At 34.8% G+C, this 14,088-nt stretch overlaps 1 protein-coding gene across 4 annotated transcripts in view; it reads left to right on the top strand.

Moving 5' to 3' along the window:
* Window positions 1-14,088, top strand: part of LOC150107475 (zinc finger protein 385B-like) — a 139,558-nt gene that overhangs the window by 91,847 nt on the left and 33,623 nt on the right. For all 4 annotated transcript variants that reach the window (XM_090391322.1, XM_090391321.1, XM_090391323.1 and 1 more), the window contains exon 7: window positions 7,606-7,739. In XM_090391322.1, coding sequence (XP_090247448.1) covers window positions 7,606-7,739 — 134 coding nt within the window. The remainder of the gene's footprint in view (window positions 1-7,605; window positions 7,740-14,088) is intronic.

Genomic DNA, 14,088 nt, shown 5'->3' with positions numbered 1-14,088 from the left:
TGAAACAAGCAGTGATAGCATAGTGGTAAAAAAACACTCAACAGGCATCCAGTCGGGAATGCATATCCATACTTGAAGTAGAAAAAGACATCAAAGGAATGAAATGTGGAAAGGCAGCTGGAAGACATGATATTCTACCAGAAATGCTCAAGTATGGAGGTATAAAAGTCTTACAGTGGCTACACTGTATTGTTCAGAGGGACAAATTCCAGATGATTGGAGTAGAGTTCTCATAGTACCCATATATAAAAAGGGAAATAAAACTGAATGTGAGAATTACAGAGGTATTTCTCTACTGAGTGTTCCTGGTAAGATTTATGCAAGTATACTTGAGAAACGATTAAGAAAGATTGTGGAAGAAAAGCTTGAAGAACAATCTGGATTCAGGCCAAAGAGAGATCAGATCTTCACTTTACAACAAATAGTTGAAAAATCATGAGAATATAACAAAGATCTGTATTTAAGTTTTGTAGATCTGGAAAAGGCATATGACAAGGTGCCAAGAGAGAAGCTATTCAATACACTACAGCTATATTGTGTCGATTTAGTTTTTGAGTTGTAAGTCAGTAGTTAGAGTTGAAGGAAGTACAGGAAAATGGTTCAATGTTAAATCTCGTGTGAGACAAGGATGTACATTATCCCCTCTGTTATTCATTATCTATATGGATCACATTATGAAGGAAAGTGGTATTAAACCTAATATCAAAATTGGAGATGTTAATCTCAGCTCTGTGCTTTATGCAGATGATGTTGTACTTCTAAATAAATCCTTTACAAGTCTACAAGATTCCCTGACTAAATTGAATAACTGTTGTAATAGTTATGGTATGAAGGTCAGCAATAAGAAGACAAAGACAATGAATATAGGCAGAAGCATTGGAAATATCATCTGCATTGTGAATGGAGAATCTGTAGAACAAGTGAAACATTTCAGCTACTTAGTCACGATTTTTAGTGAAGATGGTAAATTAAATATGGAAATAGACAATAGAATCAACAAAGCTTGTATGGTACAGAGTCAACTGAATAAATTTATATGGAATACAGGAGAAATTAGTCGGAACACTAAATTTGCTTATACAAGACAGTGTTTAAACCAATTTTAACTTTCTGAGAGCTGGGCCAAATGTAAAACACTTAACCAAAAACACTTTTCTCTGCCAGGTTGGCAGGAAAAACACCCAGAGGAAGACCAATATATAGGTGGATTGATACGGTAAAAATCGCCTTAGAAGATAGAAATATAAGATCTGATAATTTTGGAATCTTGACAGGTGAAAAACTGATTTTGAGGAAAATTGTAGATAGGAAGTTAGTAATGATGTAAATTTTTCATGTAGTACTATCATATCCTGTACATCCCTTGAGGGTACATGGCAGGAATTTGACGATGATGATATATAATTATACATAATCCTTGTCTTATCCTACACCTGGCTTTACATCAAACCACCTTCCTCTATCTTCAATTCTAGTTATTTATGTTTAACTCAAATATGGATCTTTTGCTCGATTTCTTCACACTTCATCATATGTCTTTTCCAATTCTATAAAACTTAATTAAAGATTCTTCTAATATTCTCCCATGAGACATTCATCCTGACAACAACCTCTAGTAGGCCTAATTTTAATTTTGAATTCAACTTTTTGTTCACAGTTTTCTTAGCATCCTCTGAAGTATGCTTTCATAAATCTTATCTTGAATGCTCAAAGGATTTATTGAAGTAATTTTTTTTTTCTCAAAAAAAAAAAAAGTGATTCAACCAATGTACTCACAAATGTAGGCAAAGTACCTGAAGTTTACATTCCTTGCCAGTTAATGGAAAACTAAAAGCATATGTTATAATATTCTGGAAGAGCTATAACTTCAAATGCCATAGATAACATTGATAAGGTATAGAACAATGAGTCAGAAACTGTTGTTCATGCCATAGAAAAATTTGGAATTCAAAACTCTGCCTAGTTTAATGGTTTCAACCTACTTAACAACAGCAAAACAAAACTTGCACATCTGAAGAAAATCTTTGCCTTGAGGTGATGTTGGAATAACTCTTCTAATTTTGAATAGGCAGTTCCGTATCATTCTGATGACCTCTGTCTAGAAGAATCTCCATCTTGACATTGATGAAGATCAGATTCCACTGTGGGCTGGGTGTATCTTTTGTGAATTTGATTTTCTGGTCATAATTTATCATACTAACGTGTTAATAAATTTACAACCGTTCAATAATATATACATGATCCCCACCACAACAGAGCATTCAGTGCTTGTTGAGGAATTCTCATGTTGAGCCATACTCATTGATCCTTTCTTTAACACATTTATGTTGGAGCAATTGTAGCTTTCTCACTGTTACCCAGATGATGCCAGAGAAAACAGCCCCGGAAATTTTTTGCTTGTGTTTTGGCAGACACTATGTGTCATGGTTCTTAATTGTAACCAAATCTGCATGGATGGAACAATGTGTGTGTGCTTTAGAATATATTAGAAAACACTAATGAAAGAGAATGCTATATTCTATTGGTATGTTTCAATTATCAAAGGTGTAAATGTGTGAACCATCATTAATGTCATGTGAGAATTGGATATGTAAAGGAAAGAACAAGTGTGAGTAGAAATACTTTCATTACTGCCAAACAGATTGTTAATTAATAATTAACAGTTGTGATATTATATATGTCCTGTAAAGTTGCTGGGTGGGGCAAATCACATGTGATCCTATAAATTCTAGACATAGTGAATTTATCATCATCATCATCAAATTCCTGCCATGTACCCTCAAGGGGTGTACAGGATATGACAGTACTACATGAAAAAATTACATCATTACTAACTTCCTATCTACAATTTTCCTCCAAATCAGTTTGTTACTTGTCAAGACTGCAACATTATCAGATCTTATATTTCTATCGTCTAAGGCACTTTGTACCGTATATCAATCCACTTATATCTTGGTCTTCCTCTGGGTCGTTTTCCTGCCAACCTGGCAGAGAACACTTGTTTTGCTAACCTTTCCTCTCCCATTCTATTTAAGTGACCATACCACCTGAGATTAGCTCTGCTAACGCATTCCTGGATGCTGACAATGTCAAGTTCTTTCCTAATATCCTCATTTTTAATATGATATTGCCATTGATGCCATCTGTTCATGCCTCTAATCTTTCTCAGGACTCTCATATCTGCGGTCTCTAGTCTTTGGTCAAGTGTTTTACTTCTGACCCAGCTCTCAGATCATTAAGTTAAAACTGGTTTGAACACTGTCTTGTATACAGCTAATTTAGTGTTCTGACTAATTTCTTTCTTATTCCATATGAATTTATTCAATTGACTTCCCACCATACCAGCTTTGCTGATTCTGTTGTCTATTTCTATATTTAATTTACCATCTTCAGTAAAAATCGTGCCTAAGTAGCTGAAATGTTTTACTTGTTCCACAGGTTCTCCATTCACAACACAGTTGACATTTTCAATGATTCTGCCTATTTTCATTGTCTTTGTCTTTTTATTGCTGACCTTCATACCATATCTATTACAACAGTTATTCAGTTTAGTCAGGGAATCTTGCAGACTTGTAGTGGATTTATTTAGAAGTATAACATCATCCGCATAAAGCAAAGAGCTGACATTAACATCTCCAATTTTGAAATCAGGTTTAATACCACATTCCTTCATAATGTGATCCATATAGATAATGAATAACAGAGGGGATAATGTACATCCTTGTCTCACACCAGATTTAACATTAAACCATCTTCCTGTACTTCAATTCTAACTGCTGACTCACAACTCAAATAAAGACTAAGTATTGCTTGATATAATGCCCCATTGACACCATATAACTGCAGCGTATTGAATAGCTTCTCTCTTGGCACCTTGTCATATGCCTTTTCCAAATCGACAAAACTTAAATACAGATCTTTGTTATATTCCCATGCTTTCTCGACTATTTGTCGTAAAGTGAAGATCTGATCCTGACAGCCTCTATTTGGCCTGAATCCAGCTTGTTCTTCACCAAGCTTTTCTTCCACAATTCTTCTCAACCGTTTCTCAAGTATACTTGCATAGATCTTGCCAGGAACACTCAGTAGGGAAATACCTCTGTAATTCTCACATGCAGTTTTATTTCCCTTTTTATATATAGGTACTATGAGAGCTCTACTCCAATCATCGGGAATTCGTCCCTCTGTCCAGGCTTTCTGAACTATGCAGTGCAGCCACTGTAAGACTTTTATACCACCATACTTCAGCATTTCTGGTCGAATATCATCTACTCCTGCTGCCTTTCCACATTTCAAGCCTTTGATGGCTTTTTCTACTTCAAGTATGGATATGTATTCCTGACTGCATGCCTGGTCAGTGTTTTTTTATCACTATGCTGTCATCACTGCTTGTTTCATTTAGCAGTTTTTCAAAGTAATTACTCCATACTTCAAGGATATCTTTTTCTGCTGTTTTCATGTCACCTTTATCATCTCTAACTCCTTTTACAGCACTCTTTCCTCCATTCCTAAGCTTCTTCAACAACCTCCAGAATATAGTGAATTTATGATGGCATAATTTAAAAAAAAAAAAAAAAAAACTTACAAGGAGAGGGAAAGATTTATTTGCAAAGTATAAATAACTAACCAGTAATAAATAGCTGTTGTATATACATTTGGTAGCTCAGTAAATAACTAGATGGGGGGGGGGGGGGGCTAATATAATGAACTAATAGTGTTGAACAAGTGATTAATTTAGGTGTGGCAGCAATAAATCATGTAAAATTTATTGTGCTTATAATGTGTATTTATTTCTGTTTTATGTGTATTTCACTTGGAATCTAAAAATTTTCTTTTATTCACTAGGGATCAGTATACATTTTACACAGTAATAGGATACGTAATGTTCATCATTATCAGAATTATCCACATTTTCACTAAACTTACATTCATTACTTTTTTTGTCAGCAGCTCTTCTGTCTTATCAGTAATATCTCACATATGCTGGTATTTTGTTGTAAATTAACCACTTCTTATAATACATAAAAGTATTCATTTTTATTCAGGAATATATAAATTTTTACTATGTCTGTTGTTTCTGAAGACTGGAATAAAAATGTTCCTATATCATTATAAACATTCCAGCCTCAACAGATGCATATATACTGCACAAGCAAGAAAAACAAACAGCTTTGTTTATCACAGAATACAGGACAGAGACATTTACAATGTATGTACTATATTTAGCAACAATTAGTGTAATTAGAGACAACTGGAATGACACTCATAATGGAGAAACACTCCTCTCTCACAAACAATGCTGCATGCATGCAAGCAAAACAAAATTTATTGTAGCACTAAATAGCAGCTAACTAAACACATTTGTCCTAACAAACTTTCAAATTTCAGTTCAATAAATACATATGAACAGCTGTTTATAATGCAGTCAGTGGATACAGAAAGAACACAATTTATGTAAAGCAAAAAAGATCAATCCATGGAAGTTAAATTTATTTGCAGTCAAGAAAAGGGTAAGAGCTAGATTTTCTCTCAGAGTGCAGTGAGTGAGTGGAATAATTTGCCCTTAGGGGTAATGAGTGCATCTAGTGTAAATGAATTCAAGAGAAATATGATAGCTGGGTTGGATAATTTACAGCCTCTCTCGATGAGTCCTTGACTCCCTGGAGGTCTCAGATAATAATAATAATATGAGAAATATATAAATTTAAATCAATATCATCCAGACTTCTCAGAAATGCTAATTTTACAAATAAAATTCTACTGAAAAGTACAACTAACATCCATATAAGCTTTATGAAAATGTGACTGCTCAATGCAGAAGCATTATACATATGCTAAAGCTAGTTCCCACCAGTGGCCTGGTGCAAACATATTAAGAGCATGAGTCGCTCTTCCCACCTTTAAAGTTCAAGAAACTCTATATGAAGCATTCGTTTTTAAATACTGTTTATCTTATAGCAGTGTCAGCAGAGAGCAGGAAAGTTCTTGAGCTTTCTTCTTCCACAAATAAAATTGTCATTTTTTTACTCTATACAGGCTTCTCATTGGCTCCAGTGCTTCTTACTTACTGCCCTCCCTCCCTCCCTCTTTTTTTTTCTCTCTCTCTCCTGTACATGAAAGTGTTTTATTTCCAAGGGATTGTTATAGAACATGCTACTAAAGAAAGTATTGTTTCATGTAAATTTGTTATAATTTTAAGTTTTTCTTTATTAAATTATAAGATATTGGTGTTTATAGGTGATAATTTTCTCTTAATCACAAATTTACACTTGTGTTCAACATTTTCATAATAAGCAAACATGAACTGTATACCTTTTCTGCATTGACACATTATCCATTAGGCTTAACATGAAAAAAACATTAAAAAGCAATGTTTTTAACATATTAATGGCTGGAATCCTTTTTACCATAGAAAAAGAAAACTGCACTTCCTTGACACTAGTCTCGCATCTGTCCAGTAGATTCTTTGCTATCTACTGGAAAACTACCTATATTGGTACATGCAACCTCCATCACCACTCCCTCTTAACATTCTGGATTTTTGAAACCTCAGCTAATAAAATGAGAAACCATCTGTTCAAATCATATTTCACTCATAGTACCCTCGCTACTGAAATCATTCAAACTCTACACAGTTTCCATACCCTCCCCACCCTTCCTCGTCTAGAACCCTGATCAGAAAAAAAAATCTGCTGCCATCCATTATATATGGGTACCTCAAAAAAGGTAAGTTCTTAAAATATTTCATCTCAACCTCTTTCAGGACTTACGAAAAATGAACTAACCTTATCGGTTCAACAGGAGACTCCATCACTTAGATTATTTAATCATCTATAGGATACCATGCTAATGCAGACTAGCTTATTTTGACCAGACTGGAAGAACTACTAACATACTCAGTATACTAGTCACCTAGTCACTCAGATTTTGCAAACTATGCCATTAACTCATCAGATTCAGTGGGGAAGAAACTTATTATACAGATGCAGATGGAAATCCAAGATACTGTTTTTGAAATCTTGCATAGTTTAATAACATTTATCTCAACTTATAAATAGTTGCTTAAAACTAAAAACTCTCCTGCAAAAAATGTGGAAGAATTTTGAAATTAGACCAGTATTTAAGATCATCCTACAGTGCCCATGGAGGATGCACCAGTAAGGACTGTAGGATATTCATTCACCTCTCTTTTATGTGCATCAAATTACATCTGTACCTAGTAAGATGCCTTTGACAAAGCTGAATTATTGACTTAAGGAAGTAAATTTAGTTAATTATTTTAGGCACTTCTTTCCATTAAACATCATCACGAATGATAATCACTAAGTATTTGCACATAACTAACTGATACCATACTATAGTTTCTTATACTTAATTTCACCTGATGATATTATACTGTATTAACTAATTTTTATATAGCTCTGTGGTTATGATTTATTCAGGAAGTTTTCAGTCTTAAAATTTACACGTAAAGGGCCTAATAATTTTCTTCCACCTTCCTAATCATTTTTGTGTTTGCAATGTTTTATATATTCTCCATTTCTTTGATTGATCTTCAATCTGATCATGAAGCATGATCAGACTTTGACTATCAATCTCCCACAGGAAGCTCTGCTGAGGCAAGCCAACTAAAACCAGCAGTAACAGCTGTGCAATCTCAGGCCACCCCACCAAAATCTGGAAAGTTCTTTTGTGACACTTGCCGTGTTTCAGTAAATTCAGAAGTTCAGCTACAACAGGTATGTATGATTTATTTTTAATCAGTTATGTTTGTAATTACAGTTTTTTCGATAACTTTTTTTATCATTTTGAATTAATGTTTTTTTTTTATTGTTGTTGTTGTTGTTGTTGTGTGTGTGTGTGTGTAGCTTATCTTTGTGATTCATGTTTTATTTATTTTCTCCTTCAGTGATTATTGTTTACAGACCTTACTGTTCTTCTTTTTGTTTGAGTTACTGAATTTCTTTCTTCTTTTCCAAGTTACTAAATCCAAAAGTCAGTATAAGATCTTATTTCTTTCTAAAACTAGCACAAATATTGATTTAGTGTAGATGATTTCATATAATAATTTGAAATACGATAATCCACTGAAGACTTAAGCTGGATCTTCTCTGTGACTTCAGATTCAGCTGTCCTTTTATATATGCAAATGATCACTTTACTTTGCTTTAAAGAAGTCACTCTGTTCTCCCCCCCCCCCAAACTACATGGAAAATTGACAAAACAGTTTTTTACCAAGTTCAGTTCTGCTTTTACCAGCTAAACGTGTATTAGTGAAGCAGCGAGTTACTTCATATTACAGTTGAATGGTTTGACAGATTTTTCACAAAAAAAAAAAAAAAAAAACAGTTGAAGTCCAATAGTCACTTTTAAATTTGCTTAGACCAAAATAATTATGTTATGGCCAAAACAGAAATTATGAATTATTTCTACATCATTATAAATGTATAATCCACTCAATGGCCATATAGGATAAAATTTCAGACACTGGCAATGCACCATTCAATTTTGGGAAATATAAGCAGTGGACAAATATTGAACTCCTGCTCTAAGCCAGGAAAGAATTCAAAACTCACAACTGTTATGTACAATGGTCTACAAGAATAGGTACAATTGTCTTGTATGGTTTACAGAGTTTTTAACAAGACTAAAACTAACTTCTATAGAAATTAGTTTAGGCTATAGACATATCTCCGTCAGGAGGTTTTGAATATATGTTTATAACCTTGGTCTTAGATGACATCTCCCGCTTTTTATTAGACAGTTTTTATCTACCTGAGAATCTTTTATATCTTGGGGGGGCAGAGGTTGCAATTTCTTGATCATATCATTTTTTTTAGATATATCTTAAGCATCATCTGCAGCAGGCTGTCAAGCATGTTCTCATTGCACTCACTAACTGGGTCATGTTTTCTTGAGAGAGAGAGAGAAGGTCTTTTGGGTACACTTTTCTGCAGATATAACCTTACCCTTACCAGAATTAAAGTTAAAATTTAAAGCTAAAATTTAAAAATTAAAGGAAAACTTAAAATGTGAATATCGCATTTAAAATGGAGTCAGTTTTGGAACTTTTTTTTGGCAGGAAGCTAACAAGAGAACATTCTTTGTTCATTATCTCTGTCTCTTAGAGTGTGGATTCAGATTCTTTTCTTAATTTATAACATTGTCTAAGTTAGATACTCAAATTTCATCAAGCATTAAGTAACACAGAATAATTTGTGCATCTCATACACACCTTAAAAGTTTGGAATGAAGCAAATTAGCCTGTTCTGTTTGATATCAGCAGATGTCTCTTAACTATGCTTTAAAAATGAAATCCTTACCTGATCACTGATTTGGACAAGCACATTTTTTCTGCATTGGGAAAATTAATAGTTCACATCAAGTAGCCATTCATCCCTTTTGGTATATCAAAAAACTTTACACAAGCTCATCATACACTCCACACCATTGCTAGTAAAAGAAGTCACTTTCTCTTCAATCTACCAAAAGCTTCTTAGCATATGTAACAAAGTACAGTGGGGAGGATTACCTGGAATAATCAGGTGCTATGATGAGAAAGTGGTATATACATTTTCAGATAATAGTTAACTTTATATAACAGATGCTAATTGATTGATTTCAGATTTTTCCATTGTTCATTAGGAGTTCCTTTTTCAGGTAATTCATAAAAGGGCAAATTGCAAACATCAAAGTAATTTATGTTGTTTAGTTGAAGTTTGAAAAGGACAGTATTATGCCAGATGTCATGCAACCCATTATATTCCATCAGTCATCTATGTTGGATCTACCTGTCTTGATTGCACATTGTCAAATCTCACTAGAATGTAACTGTACTGCTTAGTTATTATATCATACAACTTAGCAACATAACATCCACTCTGTATGCCATTTCTAGATGTACTGTCATGTTGCAGTAGTAGCACTTACAGTATGATTTTGCATTGTAATGTGAAAAAAAAAAGTCTATTCCACAAAATGGCTTAAGTGTAGTTTTATTCCATAAAACTGCATTAAGACAGTTATGTTTGTCTCCTTCCAGGCACTGCAACCAAAGGTCCATACCAAGAGAAAGATCCCTGGACCATTATTTCTCACAGTTGGATTAGTGTGGCATAAGGCATTCTCAGGTGTCCACCCCACCCACACATAATTATCTCTTTGAAAAAGAGAGTAGCATGATTCATTACTCCATATCAAGGACTGTCATTACAATGGCGGTCCATGATATGGAGTATAATATCTCAGACGGGGTGCTTAAGGGTCAAAGCTGTATAACTGAGAGGAGACCTCCACATAGCCTTTAAAGGAATGCGGAGAACCGACCAGCGCTTCTGACCTAATGTCCAATCCTCACCTTCTCGTGGTGCACCCTGTTGGGTATCTACTTTGATACTGAACGAAAGAGGATGGGCTGGCAATTTGGGATTTAGCCGACCAAATCGTACTCTTATTGGTTAAACCAAAATAAAAAATGATGGTACAACATGACAAAATTTCATGCCGGCTGGGGCGTCGCCCGGTTAAACAAGGCCCCCGTTGTTTTCGCCAGGGAACCAGGGCGAACAGCGAAAAGTCAGCTACTGGAACAAATCTGAAAACAAACCCCAACTCAACATCACCAGAGTTAAAGATCGGTACTATCAACGTAAGAAGCCTGAATGGCAAAGAAATGGAGCTAGCTGAAGAATTAGATAAGTACCAGATCGACATAATAGGGGTGACTGAAACAAAAAAGACCAAAACTGGTGAGATCTTTCTGAGCAATAAATACAAAATGTTATATTCAGGCAATAACAATCAAGGAAAAGAAGGAGTAGCCATAGTATTCAACACAAAATACGAGGCTAATCTTCTTGAATGGCAGTCAGTCTCAAGTAGAGTAATGTGGGCAAATATGAGAATGGGGAACTGGACAATGAGACTTATTTGTGCCTATGGTCCCACAGAAGGTTCTACTAAGGTAGAAGTGGAGGAATTTTTTGAGGCTTTAGAAAAAGCAACTGACACAATGAAAAATGAAAAGTTGGTCCTTGTTGGGGATCTAAATAGTAGAGTAGGAAATGATTGTGAGACATACAAAAATATTTTGGGAAAATTTGGAGAAAAGAGCAAAGCTAATAATAATGGCAAATATCTGTTGGATTTCTGCTCAGGACATGGACTGGTTATTACTAACACCATGTTCCAACATAAAAATGTGCACAAATTCACATGGAGAGAAGAGGCTAGGAATAAGAAAAGTCTCATTGACTATGTTATTGTTGATAGTGATGTTTTCTCCCTGGTGCAGGACACCAGAGTGTACAGAGGATTTGAAATTGGAAGTGATCACTATTTAGTCTTGAGCAGGATAAAATTGAATTTCATATTGAAAAGAATAACATGTAAGAAAGTTTTAAAGCGAATAAAAGTTGAGCAGCTCTCAGATGTAAACTGTAGACTAAAATACAGAAATATTATTGAAAAGAAAATGAAAGAGTTTGAGAACAGGAATCAAACCTTGGAGATTCAGTGGCAAACTCTGAAGGAAACATTGATTGATTCTGCCAGAGAGGCATGTGGTGAGGTTGTGTGCAAAGATAAAAAAATTAGAACTCCCTGGTGGACACAGGAAGTTAAAGAGGCAGTGAAGGAAAAGAAGAAAGCATATCAAAAGTTCCTGTCAAATAAGTCAGCTTTTACTCTTACAGAATACAGAGACAAATGTAAGAAAGCTAAACAGTGTGTAAAACTAGCTAAACAAAAGTCATGGGAGGACTTTGGCAAGAATATAGAAAATAAATATCAAGAAGGTGGCAAAATATTCTGGAGGTTGTTGAAGAAGCTTAGGAATGGAGGAAAGAGTGCTGTAAAAGGAATTAGAGATGATAAAGGTGAAATGAAAACAGGAGAAAAAGATATCCTTGAAGTATGGAGTAATTACTTTGAAAAACTGCTAAATGAAACAAGCAGTGATGACAGCACAGTGATAAAAAACACTGACCAGGCATGCAGTCAGGAATACATATCCATACTTGAAGTAGAAAAAGCCATCAAAGGCTTGAAATGTGGAAAGGCAGCAGGAGTAGATGATATTCGACCAGAAATGCTGAAGTATGGTGGTATAAGAGTCTTACAGTGGCTGCACTGCATAGTTCAGAAAGCCTTTACAGAGGGACGAATTCCCGATGATTGGAGTAGAGCTCTCATAGTACCCATATATAAAAAGGGAAATAAAACTGAATGTGAGAATTACAGAGGTATTTCCCTACTGAGTGTTCCTGGCAAGATCTATGCAAGTATACTTGAGAAACGGTTGAGAAGAATTGTGGAAGAAAAGCTTGGTGAAGAACAAGCTGGATTCAGGCCAAATAGAGGCTGTCAGGATCAGATCTTCACTTTACGACAAATAGTCGAGAAAGCATGGGAATATAACAAAGATCTGTATTTAAGTTTTGTCGATTTGGAAAAGGCATATGACAAGGTGCCAAGAGAGAAGCTATTCAATACGCTGCAGTTATATGGTGTCAATGGGGCATTATATCAAGCAATACTTAGTCTTTATTTGAGTTGTGAGTCAGCAGTTAGAATTGAAGGAAGTACAGGAAGATGGTTTAATGTTAAATCAGGTGTAAAACAAGGATGTACATTATCCCCTCTGTTATTCATTATCTATATGGATCACATTATGAAGGAAAGTGGTATTAAACATGATATCAAAATTGGAGATGTTAATGTCAGCTCTTTGCTTTATGCAGATGATGTTATACTTCTAAATAAATCCGCTACAAGTCTGCAAGATTCTCTGACTAAATTGAATAGCTGTTGTAATAGATATGGTATGAAGGTCAGCAATAAAAAGACAAAGACAATGAAAATAGGCAGAATCATTGAAAATGTCAACTGTGTTGTGAATGGAGAACCTGTGGAACAAGTAAAACATTTCAGCTACTTAGGCACAATTTTTACTGAAGATGGTAAACTAAATATAGAAATAGACAACAGAATCAGCAAAGCTGGTATCGTGGGAAGTCAATTGAATAAATTCATATGGAATAAGAAAGAAATTAGTCGGAACACTAAATTAGCTGTATACAAGACTGTGTTCAAACCAATTTTAACTTATGGATCTGAGAGCTGGGTCAGAAGTAAAACACTTGACCAAAGACTAGAGACCGCAGATATGAGAGTCCTGAGAAAGATTAGAGGCATGAACAGATGGCATCAATGGCAATATCATATTAAAAATGAGGATATTAGGAAAGAACTTGACATTGTTAGCATCCAGGAATGCGTTAGCAGAGCTAATCTCAGATGGTATGGTCACTTAAATAGAATGGGAGAGGAAAGATTAGCAAAGCAGGTGTTCTCTGCCAGGTTGGCAGGAAAACGACCCGGAGGAAGACCAAGATATAGGTGGATTGATACGGTACAAGGTGCCTTAGACGATAGAAATATAAGATCTGATAATGTTGGAGTCTTGACAAGTAACAGACTGATATGGAGGAAAATTGTAGATAGGAAGTTAGTAATAATGTAGTTTTTTCATGTAGTACTGTTATATCCTGTACACCCCTTGAGGGTACATGGCAGGAATTTGATGATGATGATGATGATGATGATGATGACTTACTAACCTGCTGCCATCTTCCCTAGCATATGAAATGCTGGCATTCACTGTCAGTATGTCCTAAGCTTCTTGAGTTTGCCTGTGCTTGCAGCAATAGTTATTTTATTACTCCTGTTTCACTGCTGGGTTTATATAGAGAATTCAAAAAAAAAAGATTTGCTCTAAGCCGTTCTTATCATTCTATAACTTGTCAAACATTTTGCATTAAGAATTTCTGCTTTTCTTACTTGAAGAATGAAATTTTAACTTTCTTATGCCTGTCTGTCAACCACCCACTTATCTAAGCTAATATATTGTATTTTTAATAATAGTTTATTTTTTTGAGTCATAATCAGTCCAATTTTGGATTGATTATATGACTCAAACATGACCTTTCCTTAATAAACCGATGCTCTTCATTGCAAAGTATAGTATCTGTCAATCCATTTCTGTATGCAAGCCCTAACCAACTTTTCCATCACTCTTTGCACCACCTT

This window comes from Typopeltis vanoorti, chromosome 4, assembly GCF_054136105.1.
Source record: "Typopeltis vanoorti isolate ZY-2024b chromosome 4, IOZ_Tvanoo_1.0, whole genome shotgun sequence".
NCBI lineage: Eukaryota > Metazoa > Arthropoda > Arachnida > Uropygi > Thelyphonidae > Typopeltis > Typopeltis vanoorti.
Note: the sequence above shows the minus strand (reverse complement) of the source record. Positions and strands in the feature narration are given on the sequence as shown.